This window comes from Phaenicophaeus curvirostris, chromosome 5, assembly GCF_032191515.1.
Source record: "Phaenicophaeus curvirostris isolate KB17595 chromosome 5, BPBGC_Pcur_1.0, whole genome shotgun sequence".
Taxonomy (NCBI): Eukaryota; Metazoa; Chordata; class Aves; order Cuculiformes; family Cuculidae; genus Phaenicophaeus; species Phaenicophaeus curvirostris.
The window spans coordinates 44,014,492-44,031,983 of NC_091396.1; the positions used below are offsets into that span (position 1 = coordinate 44,014,492).

General features: G+C 52.8%; 2 protein-coding genes and 1 long non-coding RNA gene across 5 annotated transcripts in view; 2 read left to right on the plus strand and 1 right to left on the minus strand.

Annotated features, from left to right (window-relative positions):
- Positions 1–3,451, plus strand: part of VSX2 (visual system homeobox 2) — a 22,971-nt gene extending 19,520 nt beyond the window's left edge. The window contains exons 4-5 of one of the 2 annotated variants that reach the window (XM_069858491.1): positions 741–921; positions 1,905–3,451. In XM_069858491.1, the coding sequence (XP_069714592.1) occupies positions 741–921; positions 1,905–2,299 (576 nt within the window). In that variant the 3' untranslated portion in view covers positions 2,300–3,451. The remainder of the gene's footprint in view (positions 1–740; positions 922–1,904) is intronic. The other variant, XM_069858493.1, reaches the window with a different exon arrangement.
- LOC138721431 (uncharacterized) lies at positions 3,435–6,606 on the minus strand. Its single transcript, XR_011337547.1, has 3 exons — positions 6,520–6,606; positions 6,336–6,435; positions 3,435–3,909 (listed from the first exon to the last, which is right to left on the minus strand). It is a non-coding gene; the product is annotated as an uncharacterized lncRNA (long non-coding RNA).
- On the plus strand, positions 5,462–17,160 carry LOC138721429 (acetyl-coenzyme A synthetase 2-like, mitochondrial). 2 transcript variants are annotated; one of them, XM_069858489.1, is made up of 14 exons: positions 5,462–5,955; positions 7,357–7,453; positions 8,684–8,883; positions 9,368–9,543; positions 10,375–10,527; positions 12,694–12,841; positions 13,251–13,388; positions 13,592–13,684; positions 14,082–14,194; positions 14,688–14,814; positions 15,587–15,714; positions 16,242–16,305; positions 16,613–16,734; positions 16,823–17,160. In XM_069858489.1, exons 1-14 carry the CDS (start codon positions 5,640–5,642, stop codon positions 16,997–16,999), a joined length of 2,052 nt encoding a protein of 683 aa, XP_069714590.1. In that variant the 5' UTR covers positions 5,462–5,639; the 3' UTR covers positions 17,000–17,160. The 2 variants fall into 2 exon arrangements, with proteins under 2 accessions (XP_069714590.1, XP_069714591.1); XM_069858490.1 differs by having other exon boundaries at positions 16,613–16,709.
- The last annotated feature ends 332 nt before the right edge of the window (positions 17,161–17,492 follow it).

Here is a 17,492-nt window from a genome sequence, read left to right on the forward strand (position 1 = left end):
TAACTTATTTTTCAATCAGGCCTGGGCTGCCCCTGGGGCTGACTCTTCCTTTGCCTCCTTCTGAATAGACCTCGAGCAATTTTTCATCTAAAGCTGATGCCTCTGCTCGTCGGGAAGGGAGGGGAGCCAGGGAGGAAGGAGGGTGAGGGAGACAAGAGGAATGGAAATCGGAGCGCTAATAGATTTCTGCCAGCATCCCCCACTACCATCGCAGCCCGCCTCTCTGCTCACTGGCCCCCAGGTCACAGCTCAGAGATTATTCTGCCAATTTTCTGAGAATTGAGGGGCTTTTCAAACTGGGAATTCAGGGCAAAGCACACAGATCAGCTTCCCCCTTCTCCCATCTCTCCAGAGCATCCGCCCCCATCCCAGCCCTCCCTGCAGGCACTGCTGCCCGCGACCCTGTGCTGCAGCTCAGATACTCAGTAAATAATGGAAGAAATTCCCAGGCACGAGAGCCAAAAGCCACTAGAAAAAGATGCATGCTGGCAAATTAATTACATCCTGCAGAGAGGGATGGGACATGCTCTCGTGCTTGGCCCGCAGCTCCTGCAGGGAAGGGAGGGAGAGATACCGAATGGCTGCTGCATGGGGGAAGAGGCTGCAGTGCTTTCAGGATGAGCATCCATGTGTCTGCCTTCATCCCACTGCACAAGCACATGCATGTTTTCATGCAAAAAGGGGACTGACACACTTTCTTCCCCTGAAAAGTCCATGTCCCTCTTTGTTGCCTGCCCCAGGTTTGGTTCCAGAACCGCCGGGCCAAATGGCGGAAGAGGGAGAAGTGCTGGGGCAGGAGCAGCGTGATGGCTGAGTATGGGCTCTATGGTGCCATGGTGCGTCACTCCATCCCGCTGCCTGAGTCCATCCTCAAGTCTGCCAAGGACGGCATCATGGAATCCTGCGCCCCTTGGCTTCTGGGTAAGAGAGCAGCCTCTTTCACGGGGGACATCAAGTGGGTTGCGATGAAATGGGGGTTGTGAGGAAGAAACTGGAGCCAACTTGAAAACACGGGTGGAGGGTGGCAAGACAATGTCCCCCTGCCCTGCCACCCTCTATCCCCCAATGGCCCTTGACAACAGGGTCTGACTGCTCATCTCTGGCTGGTCCTTGGATCCTGACCTGCAGGGTCTGGCCAGGGCAGGAATGCTCAGGTGGGTGTCGGCCTTCAGCTCCCATGGTACAAACATCCCTCATGCTCGGTCCCGGAGCAGGGGCTCCAACCCTTCCCCAATGTGGGAGGTCATCCCAGTCTGACTCCTCTAGCCCTGTGATGCTGTGTGGGGTGTTGGGACCCACAAATGTACTCTCCTTGCACTAAGTGCCAGGCAAGATGCTGCTGCCACCTCCTCCTCCTCTCAGCACTGGGAGGAGCTGCATGTCTGCAGTTTTCCTTGGTTTTCTGTGCAGACAGGGAGTAGCTACCCTACCATGCTCCTGCTCTTTGCTTCCTGCTTTCTGACCTTTCAAGCTGGTTCTGCCCCAAAACTAGTGTCTGGAATCCTGATGCAGGCTGTCCTGTCCTTCTATCTGTTTGAAACCAAGAGAGGCAGAAGGATGGGTTGTGTGAGCAGCAGGTCGATAGAGGAATAGGCAATGGGGGTTCTCACAGCCCAGCCTCAGCAAAGCTAAGGCAACTGTGCTGCTGTCTGAGACCCTCACCCCCTGCAGGGACAAGTTAGCTTTAGGTTAGTGGAGAGAAATAAAGGGGAGAGTAATTATAGACCTTTTGGGGCAGCCCTGAAGCCGCAAATGCCAGGGCTGGATCACCCCAGCAGGCAGCTGCCTTGCCTGGGCTGCCTTCGCATGGGGGCCAGAGCAAGTGGCCCGCTGCGACTGCTGCATGAAGCAAGGGTTTCTGCTTTTCCTTAATTCTGGCCTCTCTTTATCTTTGCTGTTTTCAGTTCAAGATGGCTTTCCCATGCCCAGGCGCTTTTCTAAACCCGAATACCAACAATTCTTTTTAGGGATGCACAAAAAGTCTCTGGAGGCAGCGGCTGAGGCGGGGAGGAAGACAGAGGTGGAGCGCCAGGCCCTGCCCAAGCTTGACAAGGGTGACAAGGAGGAGAGGGGCCCGGATCCCAAAACCACCATTTCCCAAGAGGAACTGAGAGAAAACAGCATTGCTGCCCTCAGGGCCAAAGCTCAGGAGCACAGCACCAAAGTCCTGGGGACCATCGCTGGGGACACCCCAGCCCCAGGCAGGAAGATGGAGGCAGGGGAGGAGGTGGCAGCAGCGGAGGATGAAAGACAGATGGAGAAGTCGAACTCATCGCAGAAGGAGGAAAAGCTGATCTAGGGGTAGAAGAGGTGGCAGAAGCCAGCCCCAACAAACACTGTGTCCTCCGGGGGCTGCAGCCCTCCTCAGACCACCAGGCCCCCCTGGCCACCCTTGCCCAGGGAGCAGGATCCTGGTCTCTGCATTTGGGGCTGCTTGGCAGGGTGCTCCCCTGCCTGCTCCCCTTGAGCGTACCCCTGCCCCTCACTCCTCTGCCCCTCCGGACCTTCCTCAGCCCCCACCCCTTCCTTTTGGGGGACCAGGAGTGTTCCATCATCATCGCCATCCAAGAGGACACCAAGGCTTTGAGTCCCTCTGGCCTCACAACCAGCTCTGGGGCTCTTTCCTCCTGCTCCAGCCCCAGACCCCATCTGCCATCTCGGAGCAAGTCTGTCCCCTGCTGCCATGACCCTCCTTGGTGTATGACTCTTCCTAGTGCTTCCTGGGCCCTTTCCCTTGGTGACCTGTCTTGCCATGCCTCAGGCAGACCTGCTGCCTTCCCCTGGCCATCACCTCTGCCTCTGGCCCAGGTTGCAGTGAGACAAGCCCATGGCAGTGTCTGTGTGATATGACGGCTCTCTGTCCAGGGTAGTTTGCACCTTCTAACCCAACTTTCCCCTCCCAGCACTGAGGTCTGCCAGGAAGGGGCCGCAGCTTTGGGGTGGTTGAGTTTTGCCTCTGTTCAGCAGGGATAAGCAGGTTTAGCCCGCAGGTGTAACACCTTGGTTCCACATGGCACCTCAAGGTGACCCCAACCCATGCTGCTGGCTCCTGCAGGGCTGGCCACCACAGCCAAATCAGACTACCCCAAACACCAAAGCCCATGGAGCCTCCTGCACCCCTGTGGAGGGGCTGAACAGTGAATTTATTTACTGAATACGTTATTCCAGGAAAAAGAAAAAAATCTACCCACTGTATTTATTGAATTCAGTTTGTCCACCTCACCCTCTGAGTGTTAAAGGGAACAACAGCCATGCAGATCCACCCCAGTGCATCCCATAACGTGTATATACACCTCCCAGCTGGCCCCACGTGAGCACATGCAGACCCACACAGTCAAACCTGCTCCGTGGTACCATCACCTTCCCATCCTGGCAGGACAGTGACTTCCAGGCAACCCCTTCTGTCCTGCTTTCAGCTGTGAGCACCCTTTCCCGAGAGCTACTGTTTTAATTCCATCAGAGGTTAAGCCCCTCCATCCAGCCCCTGTTTGTCTTTGTCCCCTGATCGTTTGACGTGTTAGATGATAGCCCATGGTGTGTAAATAATGTATATACAGTGAGAAAAGAATTCAGTATTGAGGTGTTTGAGATATGGAGCTGTAACAACTTCTAGTAATCCAGCATCTGTGATTTATGTGCCATTTTCTGTAAAGAGACGAACAAGAATAAAACTAAACAGGAATACTGTGTATGAATCTGGTCACCCATGTTCAAGGAGGGTGAATTCAGCCAAAACTGAGAGGGTTTTAGATGGCAGGAACGGGTCAGAGACCAAGTCACTTCAGCATCCAGACCAGCCTGGTGCTTTGGGTCACCCCACGTAACAGGCGTCCGGGCATTAGAGAGTCAGGCAGACCTTCAGGCAGACTCAACCTCCCTGTCAGGAGCAGGCTGCAGGGCCCAGCTGACCTGAGGAGTGGAGGAAGATTGTTGAGAGGGAAGAGCACTGACAGGGATTTCCAACAAGGTGAGCTTCAATGTGGGAGCAAAGGGACCCCATACTGAGTTATCAGAGGAGGAGCTGAGATTTGTGTGCCCTGTCAATGGCATCTGTGGGTAGTCTGATGGAAAAACCTGATGTCTTGCAGGGGAGAAAGGCTAAGGCAGAGCAGACACACATAAGAAACAAGTAACTTCACTTGTGGAACAATGAGGCTGCTTGGGCTTGACTTTGTGGAAGAGCTGTAAGCCCACAGGACTGCATTTTCCTTGGGAGATAGAGCCCTTGTAGGTCCTCACCTAGGTCTAGGGACAGCTCTGACACAAATATCAGTGTGTAGTTTGGGACGTGCACAGCTGCCATTAGATAGCACATCTCCTGTACTGGTGTCCAGCCTGTTCACCAAACATATCAGACCTGCATACCACAAGTGGGGTCATGCTGTGAAGAACAAAGAGAAGAGCTACCAGCTCTCTCCTCCTGCTGTTGAACCCATTAGTGTGCCTGGCTGGGGGAAGCCCTGCTTTGCAGGTGGAGCCTTACTCTGCTTGTCCTGTACCCTCTAGGAAGAGAGGAGACCTTAGTCAGTAGAATCAAGGAAATCTGCCATAAAAATCACTATCTTTGCAGGTACTGAAGAAAGGAAGGCAGAAAAAAAGGGGGTTGGAGGCAGAGAGGCAGCTCTGCTCTGCTACAGTGGGTGGTCTCAACATGGGAAGAGTTTTATGGCAAGCCACTACCTCCTGCTCCACCATGACTTTGTTTAGTGCTCCCAGTCTACCCTGGAGTAGTCTGAAGTATTTGGGAGGAGGTAGAGAACCCAGCCCAGCTTGCTAAAGGGGGCAGCTCTGACAGCTGCCCAGCAGTGAAGTGGAATGGGATGCACTATTCCCCTCTTGCAGTTGACAGCAACAGGAAAAGAAGCTTCCTTGGCCAATCAGAGACACCACATTCTAGTGCCTTGCAGAGAATGGGCCTTAATTCTGGGAAGTGGATGGTCCCACCATCCAAGGCCAGCATGGAGGGGACCCTGACTTTAACAGGTGAGACACCCCAGACTGCCTTCACAGCCAGTGGAGAACTAGGGGGATCACAGAATCATAGAATAGTTTGGGTTGAAGGGACCTTAAAGGTCATCTAGTTCTAATCCCCTGTCACGGGCAAGGACACGTCCCACCAGCCCAGGCTGCTCAAGGCCCCATCCATGAACAGATGCAGTAAGGGGCTGTGGAGAGGGGATGGGGATATGTGGAGGGAGCTCAGCAGGGGGGAAGCAGGAGAATCCCAGAACATAGCACAGCCCTGGGTGAGTGGGAACTGGAACAGGTTGGTAGAGCCTGGCTTGGGCACCTCAGTCCCTGCGGGGATTTGACACCCTGAACCTGGCTGTGGTTCAAGTGCAGCCATCAGGACCCAGATTAGCATGAAGGTTATTTTCAGTCAAATATTTCCACAGCCCACCCCTTTCCCCTCCCTTAAAGGGATTGAATTTCTTTTCCCTGTAGTGCTCTTGGAGAGAGAAGCAAGGCAGAAGAGAAGGGGTGCCCTGGCTTCCTGCACGGGGAACCTTTGTGTCCAGTTGGTCCAGGCTGAGGTAGCCCTAGCCCCCACGGGGGCACATCTTGCTCGGGCCAGGTGTCTCAAGTGGCTACAAGGGCTTCAGACACACATTTCCTCAGTGAGAAGCAGTCATCCTGCGATGATGGCCAGGCTGCTGGCCAGGGCTTGCTGGCCCAAAGTTCTTCCTCGGGCTCCCAGATGTCGCCCTGGATTGTTGGCTAGCCGAGCCTGGAGCCATGGGCCCCTCACTGCCTACATGCCTGAAGCCATTGCTTTTCCTGGACCCAAGGACCACCAGGGCTTGTACAAGGTGTCGGTGGAGCAGGGAGATGCCTTCTGGGGAGCACTGGGGAGGAGCCGACTCACATGGATCACTCCCTTCCACTCAGTCCAGGACTGTGACCTGCGCCAGGGCAGGATATCCTGGTTCCTGGGTGGGCAGCTGAACGTGGCAGGTAAGGGGCAAGATGGACATGGGAGCCCACCAAGTGCCTGCAGGTGCCTCTCTGTGAAGGGCTTCAGCCCCAGGATCAGGTAGGAGCAGCACAGAGCTAAACAGTTGGAGTGAGGGGGATCCCTGAAAGGTCTAGTTGGTCCTGCAGTGGCTGTGGTGTAAGGATGTGGGTGGTCCTAAGGGAGCAACTGGGTCTCACTGGAGGGGCTGCAGCTGGACTGGGGTGTGCATGGAGCTGGGTGCCTCTACCTCAGCCTCCAGAGATCCTGCAGCAGTGCAGAGGCTCTGTTCTGCAAGACCACAGGCTACTGCACCAAACCCTGTGTGTTCAGCAGGCAGCATTGTACTAGGTCATCCCTGCCCAGCGAAGGCAGTATGTACCTGCAGAAAGCAAAATATAGGAGCGATGAGTGGTACTGGAAGTCCTCTCACCTGTGGGAGCCTCTTCGTCCATGGGCTCAGGCTACTGCCTTAGCAGGGGCTGCTGGGAGAGAATAGAGGGGCTAGTGACACTGTGTCCTGCTGGCAGCACTGTTGATCCCAGAGTTCAAATTATGCAACACACCTCTAAGAAATCAGGTCTTATGTAGTCCAGTTGAACAGTTGAGTGGGAGCTATTCACCTTTGGCATTTGAGGTTTTATTCTTCTTTTTTTCATGTTTGTTTGGGTTTTTTTCTCCTGAAAAAAACTACAAATGGTCAGGAAAAAAAAGGTATTTTGGTATGAAAATTAGGGTGCTGCATCATCCTATGACCCCAGTAGAAGGTTTAAGAAAAACACAGAGTGGAACAAGGTTTCTGAGGAAACTGCAGCTGCCAGCAATGTGGGAAGCTTTTCTCAAAAGAATTACAGCCAAAACCTCAGCCTAACATGTACCTGGAAAGCCAGCAGCTGCACACTCCTGGTGTTGGTTCTCTTCCATCTTGGACAAATGCACTCTGCAGCCTTACTGGACAGAGCTTCGCTTTGTCCTAGATTTGTTGTTTAGGAGCACTGCCACTAAAAGAACTTTGCCAGTCCACCCCAGAGGCAGCTGCAAGGCAGTGCTGGGTGGAGTGCTGGGCAAGTTAATGTTCGCCAGGCCCACAGAGTGCATTGAGGATGTGACCTCCAAAGGGACTTCAGGCAGTTTCTGCTCTGGACTGTGTTAGCTTGCAGTTAAGGGGGAAGCTGATAGTGGGGATCGGTAGATATTGGAGTTGTGAGGTGTGTAACAGGTTCGAGATTGTGTTCATGGTCTGCCAGCTGGTATCCACAGAGGTTGTTCCAGCACAAGGCGAATGCTGAGACTCACAAACAGCCCTGCCTCTGATCTGAAAACAGGGCTGCCAGTGCCGACTTGCTGGGAGTTAGGAGTTATTGAGAGTTGCTCTGGCAATGAAACTGGGTTGTCTTTTCCAGTGAATTGTCTGGACCGACATGTCCATGTAGCCCCAGACAAAGTGGCCTTAATCTGGGAGAAGGATGAGCCAGGAGAGGAGGTGAAAATCACATACAGGTCAGTATTTACCTCTGAGCAGACACAAGAGATGTATTGCAGCATGCATGAACACTTCACAAGGCTCATCTGCTGATGTGCACCATGCAAGGGGACATAGCATCCCTTTGAATAGATAACAGTATGGTGGTTGTTGGCTTGCCTGTGCTCATCTGAGACTTCAGCCTACCTCTTGATTGGCCCTGTGGGCCCCAGGGAGTCCCTACCCAGATGGGGAGGCAGATGCGAACTCCTCATGACAGCACTGCAATGTTTGAAAATAAGATCCCGTGGGAAAGTCACACATATTCCTTCCCAGGAGGGTTCCTGATGTCTAAACTTGAAGGTAAATGCTCTGCCAGAGAGGCCAGATTCACAGCTGCACAAGTATTGTAAAGTCCTGTGCTCATCCATGTGTCAGCAACACTGCTGGGTTTGGATCTCTGAGGCAACTGCCTGTCCAGCCCTGCTCAGTTGGTCTGGGATGCTCACCTTGCAGCCCAATTTGCCTGTTCTCCGAGTCTCTGCTGCAGAATCCATGTAAATCCCTCTACACACAGAATAAGCCCCCCTGACCTCTCTGGCTCCAGACCTCATATGACAAACATGACCATCGTCCCTCTGCTAATCTCTCTGTATGGAGTCCTTACATGAAATGAGTCACTGACAGCCAAGTCATGGTTTCTGGGAGGGGTACTTCTGGGGGAGGCATTGTTTTGCTCACTGCTTTCCTACAGCTGTTCTTGCGGGTGGGCACAAGCTTTGGAGGACTTGAGATTCCCAGCTTTAGCAAAGCATGAAGCCCTGCTTTCATGAGGGAAGATACCTAACTTTGTATGTAGAGCCTCCAGTGCTGCATGGCAGAGTGTGTTGCTCCACAGGAATCTGCAGGTTGTCATTGGAAAGTCAGTTGAGGTGGTGTGGGCTTGCTGAGCCACAGGAATTGCTGGCCCTATGACCTGCTCCTCATGCTGACTGGTGAGAGTGTCAGTCTCTGTACAAAGGCTATTCTGATTTATTTATTTTCCATAACTAATGGCCCATGTTTTCCATTAATAATGTCCCAGGACTGTCTCCTCCTTTCCTTCCCACTGACATTTTCCATCTCTCTCATGGACTTCCAGCGTGGGGACTTTGGGTGCATTGAGATGTCAGCTGCATACCTGTGTCACTGAGTCCCTCCCTTCTCCATGCACACAGGTTAAGATCTGCAAGGAAGACTCTTAACTGTGCCCTTGTTTCTTTGGGCAGGGAACTGCTGGAGCTGACGTGCCGCCTGGGAAACACCTTAAAACGGCAAGGGGTGAAACAGGGCGATAGGGTAACAATCTACATGCCTCCTTGCCCACTGGCAGTTGCGAGCATGCTGGCTTGTGCCCGCATTGGAGCTGTACATGCTGTGGTCTTTGCTGGGTTCAGTGCAGAGTCCCTGGCAGACAGGATCCGGGACGGTAAGAGCCAACAGGTAACAGGGACATGTTCAGTGTGTTCAGTGTTTCCCTTTGGGGACAGTGCTGAGCTTGTTGGTTCAGCAGCTGGGGGGCTCAGGGCTGTGCTGATGGTGAAGCTTTTCTGATGCCGGCTCACTGGGCTAACTGAGGGTGTCCTGCCTTGATATATGGCCATAGAGCAGGGATTAACACCCCTGGAAATGACATAGGCTCACTAAATATCTTTCAGCCCATGGGAGGGACTAGTTGACTCCTTCATTCAAGAGACTGAAGGACTGGGGTACAGCGTCGCCTCCGTGGGAATGCAACCCAGACAGGAATAAATGAGAAACGAAGATACAAAGCTGATAGTTTTGTTAAATGGAGGACACAGCTAATGGGGGCTGGGAGACAACAGAAATGCAGGGTTTTGGTAGAGCCAGACTTCTGTCTGACTGAGGGAGTGAGACAGAGCTGCTTATTGTGGCTCTTTCGCCTTCTGCAGCCCATTCAGAGACAGTGATCACAGTGAACCAGGGGCTGAGAGGTGGCAAGATTATTGAGCTAAAGAAGACAGTGGACCAGGCTGTGAAGCAGTGCCCAGGAGTGAAACGGGTTCTGGTTTCCATGAGGACTGACAGCAAGGTTCCCATGACAGCCCTGGATGTGCTGCTGGAGGAGGTGAGAAGCTGTCTGGCCTTATCGCTGCTTCCCTTGGAACGTGTCCACTCTGAGAGAAGGGACAGTGAGTGGAGAGAGGGTCCTGGCTGGCCTTGACAGTTTTGCTGGTGTTGGCAGGATGTGGGACATTGTGTAGCTGGAGCTGCACATAAGTTCAGGACAGTCCCAGGAGCCATCAGGATGGATAACTGGTGGCTCTTCCCGCAGTACCAGCCCAGTGCTAACACTAGCTCATAGCAGGGTGGATCAGGGGCTAGAAACACCCTAGACATGGACTGACATGCTGTGAGCCCAGCCTTGGACTGCCACTGCACTGTCAACACACTGCTCTATGGCAGACCTGGCACTGTCTCAGAGTGCCACTAGCAGCTAGGGTCCAAGAAAGGAGGCAGTGAGGTTGCTTCCGTGTCCACTATTTGTGGCATGCGGGATGGCCAGGCTGCCAGCATGGAGCACTGCTTCTGAAGAGGTAGATCCCTGCTGTGTTTTTCTGTTAGCTTCCTGGAGTGCACAAAGCTCTCCCTGCCTCTGCTCATCCCCACTGCAAGCATAGTGCTAGAAGGCTTCCTGGAAGACTTCTGGTCAGAGCAGCAGCAGCGTAAAAATAGCTGCCTCTTACTCAGCAGGTCTGCTCTGGACCATGTTTACCAGCTCAGCAGGCCAAAAGAGAGTACAGACTGGGCAGCAAGGGGAGGGGAGGCAGGGAGCATGGTACAGCAGGAGCAGCATGGTGCAGGTACTTGGAGGGAGGCTCGGGGGAGAGGTGCACAAGTGAGTGAAGGGACAATACAGGGAGATCCCAGGAGAGAACTGTTGTGCTCTGTCTTGCAGGAGATGATGAAGGAGGATGTGTGCTGTGAGCCTGCTGCTATGGACAGTGAAGACATGTTGTTCCTTCTCTACACATCTGGCAGTACTGGCAAACCCAAGGGTCTGGTTCATTCCCAAGCTGGTTACTTGCTGTTTGCTGCTCTCACACATAAGGTAATGGGTCCCAGCCACAGAGTGCTCATGAACTAGCAGTTCATAGGCAGTGCAGGAAATAGATGTGCTGCCTTGTTGCACCATGAGCTCATCTTTATCCAGAGCAAAGTCTCTGGGAAGTCATAGGAACATAGAATGGTTTGAGTTGGAAGGGACCTTAAAGATCATCTGATTCCAACCCCCTGCCATGGGCAGTGACACCTCCCACTAGATTAGGCTGCTCAAGGCCCCATCATCCTAGTCTTGAACACTTCCAGGGATGAGGCATTCACCTCCATGTCCTTCTAGGGCATCAGACCAGTAGATCACATCTGCCTGTAAGTAGTGGGGAAGAGCAACACATGTTCTGGAGCAGGGTCTCCCAAACACCTACTTCTCTAAGCTACATTCTTGGATGTTTTTCTTTCAGTGCCCTATCCTAGACTGAATTATTGGGTGGGATGATCAGCCTTGCAAGGGTAAATTTCATATTACTGGTTGAGGAGGAAGAGGCCAGTTTGCTTCTGAACCTCTGGCTTGCTTTCTCTAAATGCAACTACCCCAACTCAGGTGGGAGATCGAAGACAGTGATTCTGGGAGGGACTCACCTGAGGATGTCTGTAAAAGCTGGTGAGTGCCCTCAAGCCAAGGGTCTATACCTGAAGATTGTGTCATCTTTGGGAAGATGCCTTTAACCCCTAGCATGCCCTAAGCAAACTCTAACAGAGATGGATGAAAGAGCACTGAGAACAGCAGGGAGCTGCACTGGGCTGCAGGAATGGTTGCAAGGGACACTTCCTAAGACATTATATGGAGTCCTGTGGAAGAGGGAGTTTGTCCAAACAGTCCCTTACCTTTAGGTCTGTCACTCCCTGTGTGTGACTGAAGTTCCAGCAGTGCTTCAGATCATGCACCCTATGAAACAGCAAGCTCAGGGCTGGCTTGGGTCTTCTCTGTCATCTGTGAGTGCTGGAGGCCAGACTTCCAGGAGTGTGTGCAGAGTGTGTATGGAGGCCCTTGGTAAGCTAAGCTGTCTGTACAGCTGTGCCCAGCATGATATATGACTCTCAAGACCATTTGAGCTGGTTTGCGAGAGCCAGGGTGGCCATCCCAGAATGGCAACGCAGGGAGCAAGCAGCACGTGGCCACGTTAGCACTCAGGAACGCTGGAAACCACAACACAGGTCTGGCACACTCAGATTTCTCAGCTGGATGGGTCAGACCCCTGCTACCGTAATTCACTGCTCAGTTAAAAAGAGACAGAGCAAACGGGGGAAGTTTCCATTACAAGCACTCTGGAGCACTTGAGATCCTGGAGCCCCCAGCTGGCAGCCTGCAGACAGGGAGCTGCAGGAAGAGACAAGAAGGTCTGAAATAGCAGATGCCAGAGCAGAAAGAAGCTGGCTGTGTTGCTGCCAGTCTGGTGGCTCTCAGATCTGCCCTACACAGGGCAGGCATCCCCTCAAACTCCAGCCTTGCAGACAAGGGTCTTCTGAGGAATAAATGGGGCAGTGGGGAAAAAAGGCTTGTTCTGCTTTCTGCCTGCCTGAGGGCACAGAGCTGTGCTCACCCAGCTGTAGCAGAGAGGGGCCAACACCTCCAGGAAAGCTGGAGTGGCTCTGGGCCAAGGCAACTCATAGTCCCTCTGCTTGCTGTCTCTGTGCTCCTACACCGGGCTCCTTCCTGAGCTCAAGGTTTTCCTGAGCGTTTACTGTGTATTTGGAGCTCAGCAGTCCCTGGGGATGGCTCATGGAGTTCCTCCACCACATTGCCCTTGCCTGCAACTCATCTCCTTCAACATGGTCATATAGATGCAGATGGACCATCCTTACCCTTAAAGTTCTCCCATTTTCGTGCTACAGGATGTCTTGATCAGCCTTGTCTAGACATCAGCAGAAGGAAAGAAAGGCTGTAGGTCTCTCCTTTGGAAAAGAGCAAATTTGCCTGTTTATTTTGTTTTAAAGTGTTTCTCTCCTCCTGCACCTTCATAAAGCACCTGACATTTTATTTTTTCTGATGTTTTAAAAAAACTCTCGGCAGGAAGAAGGTGTCCCTGCAGGGGTGGTGGGAAGACGGAAGGATGCAGTAACGTTAGGGCTGAGAGAGAGTACACTGGTCCCAGTTGTCTCCCTTGCCGGGAGGGCAGGCCCAGGATGTACCCCTCACTCCCCTTCCTTTCTTGCACAGTACGTGTTTGACTACCAGGACAGGGACATCTTTGGATGCATGGCAGACATCGGCTGGATCACAGGGCACACCTACGTGGTCTATGGCCCCCTCTGCAATGGTGGCACCACAGTCCTTTTTGAGAGCACTCCTGTCCATCCTAACCCTGGTGAGTAAGAAGGTGTCTCAGGGAACCTGGGACATGACACAGCCGCCTTGTGAGACCTGCAGAAGGCAGGGAGCTGGCAGCTTGATGCCAGGACACAGGCAGCAATGGTTTTGCTAACAGAGGAGCAGACCACAAGCTGTGCCCAGCAGAGAGCTGCAAGGGGAAGAGCTGTTTCTTCTGGTTAGGAAACCACTGCTGTTTCTCCCTCTCCCTCCATGTGGCAGGGAGGGTAGCTGAGCTTGATGATATGGAGGAAAAAGGGCCACTGCTGCTCCTGGACTGCTTTAGTCCTTCCCAGCATGACTGAGCGCCCAGGCTCTGCTGGAGAGCCCTTTCTCTCACCCCCTCTCCTTCTGTCTTGGTCTTGTGGGTCCTGTGCAGATGGTTACTGGCCCTGTTTCCATTCCAGGCCGCTACTGGGAAACAGTGGAGAGGTTAAAAATTAACCATTTCTATGGGGCACCCACTGCCATCCGCCTGCTCCTGAGATACGGTGATGAATGGGTGAAGAAGTACGACCGCTCTTCTCTCAAAGTACTTGGGTCAGGTAAGTGCTGGTGGCATGGGCTAGAGAAGTGAATCCTGGGGCATCAGGTTGTGCCTTTCCCCCCAAATGCCAAGAGCAGCCACACAAGAGCATGAAAAGTCAGAAGACAGTGCTATTTGAGGGGTGGCTCTGTGAGCAGGCTTTGGAAAACTGTGTCTTTGACCTGATCTTTCAGCTCTGTCCTTCTGCCTTTTCCCTTGCAGTGGGGGAACCCATCAACAAGGAGGCATGGGAGTGGTACTTCCGCGTGGTCGGTGAGACACGGTGCCCTGTAGTGGACACGTGGTGGCAAACTGGTGAGATGCGTATAGCCACTTGTTCCAGATTCTGCTCTCCCAGGCTTTAGGAATGACCTGCTGATTTATTGGCCAAGTGGGACATTTTACTGACATTTTCATATAAGCAATCCCATAAGAGCTCACGGGGCACCAAAACATGGACAAGAGAAATGGCCTTTAAAGCTAACCCAGAGAAACACAGTGGAGTTGACAGCAGGGAGCTGATCTCTACTGAACAAAATGAGCAGGATGATCCTTCTGCAAAGAGCCCTCCCCAGAGCTCTGACAAAACCAGCCTTGGCCCAAGGTCCAGTAGGATACAGTGTGAACCATGACAAAGACAGTTGGCCAAGCAGTGCTACCTAGCTTTCCTTGTCCCTGATTTTGATAAGCATTACAGTTTATTTTGCTTCAGAAACAGGAGGCATCTGTATCTCACCCCGTCCTTCTAATCCTGGAGCTGAAATCCTTCCAGGCATGGCTATGAGACCCTTTTTTGGGATCAGCCCCTCCCTCCTGGATGACAAGGTACATTTATAACCTGCAGCCCAAGTACTGGCTCAGCCTGCTTTCCCCCAGGTGCTCGCAGATGGGAGTGGAGACCTGCAAACCCCTTTCCTGCTCACATCTGCTAGACAGCCATTCTCTATCAGAAAGGGACTAACAGTGAAGATGTTCTTCCAATTAGAGCAGAAGTCGAGTTGTTTTCTAGCTTGCTCTGTCCTGACAAGACGGGCTGTGCTTGTGCTCTCTGCTGGCCTTTCCTAGGTGAGGCAGCTGGGCAGGGACAGCTAGCTTCCCTGGAGGAGCTGTGTCCCACCACGGTAGGCAGCTGGTTGCAGACCCTCTGCTGGGAGAGACTGGCCTGTCTCCTTGGAAGCTGGGGGCACAGAGCTCTCCTCACTGCCTTCCTTAGCATTGCCATCATGGGGTTGTTACCAGACATAGTGGTAAAAATAAGCAATGACTAAACGTCCCAAGTACCCTCAGCTGTGGTTACTAACAGGTAACTACTTTACAGGGAAACGTCCTTCTGGAAAACAACATCTCTGGAGCCCTTTGCATCTCACAAGCCTGGCCAGGTATGGCACGAACCATTTACAATGACCACAAGAGATTCCTGGAAACCTACCTGACTCCTTATCCAGGTAAGGAAAATGTGGCAGGTCACTGCAAAGGTGTTTGGTTGGGTACAGCTGGGTCTGCCTGCTGGCTTTCTGTACAGGGGCAGGAGTCAGGAGAGCTGGCATTGCTGCTTCCTTCTGCTAGACTCTCCAAAATGTTGAAACCCTTCATCTCCCCCTGCCGGAAGCCTCATCACTGCCATGGGAATGGGTCTCTGTCATCCACCTTCCCTATAGTATCACATATTGCTTTAGGGCAGTGGATTTTTCCTTCTGCTCCCAACTCGCTTGAGCACAGAGGCTTCTTGGTGCATCTCCTACAAATCCTGTTGGCTCCTGTCACTCATCTAGAGGCGCTGAGCAAGCTTGTGTACCTCAATCATAGAATCACCAGGTTGGAAAAGACCCATTGGATCATCAAGTCCAACCATTCCTATCAAATACTAAACTATGCCCCTGAGCACCTCATCCACCCATCCCTTAAACACCTCCAGGGAAGGTGAAGCAGCAGGACCACAGGCACCTGCGCTGGAGTAAGGCATTCCTGGCTTGTGGCCTCAAGCCATGACAGGCATTGGCACACTGCAGAACAAAGGAAGGGGCCCAGTGATGGAACAGGTACCAGCAGAAGCAAAAGACTAACATGAAAAGTAGGCATCTTCACCCTGAGAGGAAGAGGCAGAGTACAGGAGCCCTGTTGCCAACAGAAAGAAGGGAGCGAGGCGAGAATCTGGCTGGCAAGCAGCTCCCATGCTCACTGCAACAAGTAACCACAGCATTGTTCTGGCCACTGCAGGTTTTTTCTTCACTGGGGATGGTGTGTATCGTACCAGCGAGGGCTACTATCAGCTGACAGGACGGCTGGATGATATCATTAACATCAGCGGACACCGGCTGGGCACTGCAGAGGTGGAGGATGTTGTGGTAAGAGGTGTGGGTGGGAGGTAAAGCTATTTAAGGGGGCAGCAAAGGCACACTGGTGATGCTCAGGGAAGCCTCTTTGACATACCCAGACAGAAACACGCTGCTGTAACAGCAGGACACACTCTTGGACCCATAGCCTGCCTGCAGGAACAGCTTTCCACCCTCTCCCCTCCCTTCTCAGTCTCTGGAACAAGAGAGGGACAAAGCCCAGTAAGGTCAGTGCTGTCAGTTGAGTGAACCCCAAAGCATCTGTGGGCCAGTAAAGGTTGTGGGACCTGGTGGAACAACCTAGAGGCATAGAACAGGGTCTAGAAGGTGCACGTCTGAAGTGGCCAAGGGCAGGGGAGAAGACCTGTGTTTGCAGACAGACCTACTGAGGCAAGAAGGAAAAAGGGCAGAGGGCATTTGAGGCCCTTCCTTATCTCTCTGCATTACTGTGGACAGGGGCAACAAAGCCAGGTCAGGTCCCAGGTGGCAGCCAGCCTGCCAAAAACACTGAGCCAAACTCCAGCCCTGTTCTCTTGCAGAATCACCATGGGGCAGTGGCAGAGTCTGCAGTCATCGGCTATCCACATGAGATCAAGGGAGAAGGTGAGATGTTTGCTTTCCTGTCCCTGCAGTGCCTCTCACAGGGCTATTGCAATGCAGTGGTAAGTGGCACTGCCACACCCACCACTGCTAGTTAGTGCAGACCTCAGCACAGATGTCACAAGCTATGCAGCCACCAGTTTGGCTTTGCATGAGGTCTCAGCACTGTGGCCAAAAGCACTTACAACTTAGGCTACTGAGCATCCCCTGAGGATACCAGCAATGGCACCTCTCCTGGCACTAGGTCGAGGCACCCCTCTAGGGAGCACGCTGCATGAGGTGCTCAGTAACTCGGTGATCCTTTTGACAGGAGCCTATGTGTTTGTTGTGCTGAAGAAGGACAGTGGCTACACACAGGAGACTCTTGCTGCTGAGCTACGGGAGCTGATCTCAAAAAAGATCGCTAAGTACGCAGCTCCAGAGTATGTTCAGGTAACTCCTGCAGGCTGATCCAGCACCCACTCCAGCAGCCTGGTGAACGCCTTTCCCTCAGCCTTAGCTCTGCTACTCCCCATTACAGGTCACACACCGGCTGCCCAAGACACGCTCGGGGAAGATTATGCGTCGGGTGCTAAGGAAAATTGTGGAGGACAAGGCCAGTGAACTTGGGGACCTAACTACCCTGGATGACCATGAAGCCGTGCAGCAGATCATAGAGGGACACAAGCGTCTGGTGGAGGGGCAGAAGAGCTGCTAAACTGGCTCTGCCAGCAGCCACCTCCGGCTACTCCACTGCAGAACCACAGTCATGTCCAGAAATGTCACTAAGCAACTGGTGGCCAGTAAGTGCCCAAAGACCATTACCTCCACTGAGAGATTTCAAAATGACCACAAAGAGATCCTCAAAACCTCTGTCTCCACACACTTGTGGGAGGCAGGGAAGACAACCTGATGCATCATAGGCAGAACAGTAAAGGGGGGTGGGGGTGGGCTTAATTTCTTCTCCAAAGGAAGGACCCACAAAGGGCCAAAAGCCTCCAGTGGGGCTCCTTGTGCCTTGCAGCAGCAGCTGTGGACCGCAGGACAGGATACTATGCCCAACCCTGGATAGGTCTATTACTCCTATCCCCGCTCTGCTCTTCAGCAGTCTAGGCCAAGAGCACTGCCAATAGAAAATCATCTCCTCCAAAGCAAACCCCAGAAGGAAAAGATGCAGCAGTCTGGTTAACAAATAGTGACTCTTCTCCATA

What these genes read in the sequence shown, in the direction of transcription:
- LOC138721429 (XM_069858489.1), top strand. Translation starts at nt 5,640, where the DNA reads ATGATGGCCAGGCTGCTGGCCAGGGCTTGCTGGCCCAAAGTTCTTCCT. An exon ending in TGGGCAGCTGAACGTGGCAG is followed by an intron (nt 5,956 to 7,356) that starts GTAAGGGGCAAG and finishes TGTCTTTTCCAG; the next exon opens with TGAATTGTCTGGACCGACAT. An exon ending in GGCAGACAGGATCCGGGACG is followed by an intron (nt 8,884 to 9,367) that starts GTAAGAGCCAAC and finishes CGCCTTCTGCAG; the next exon opens with CCCATTCAGAGACAGTGATC.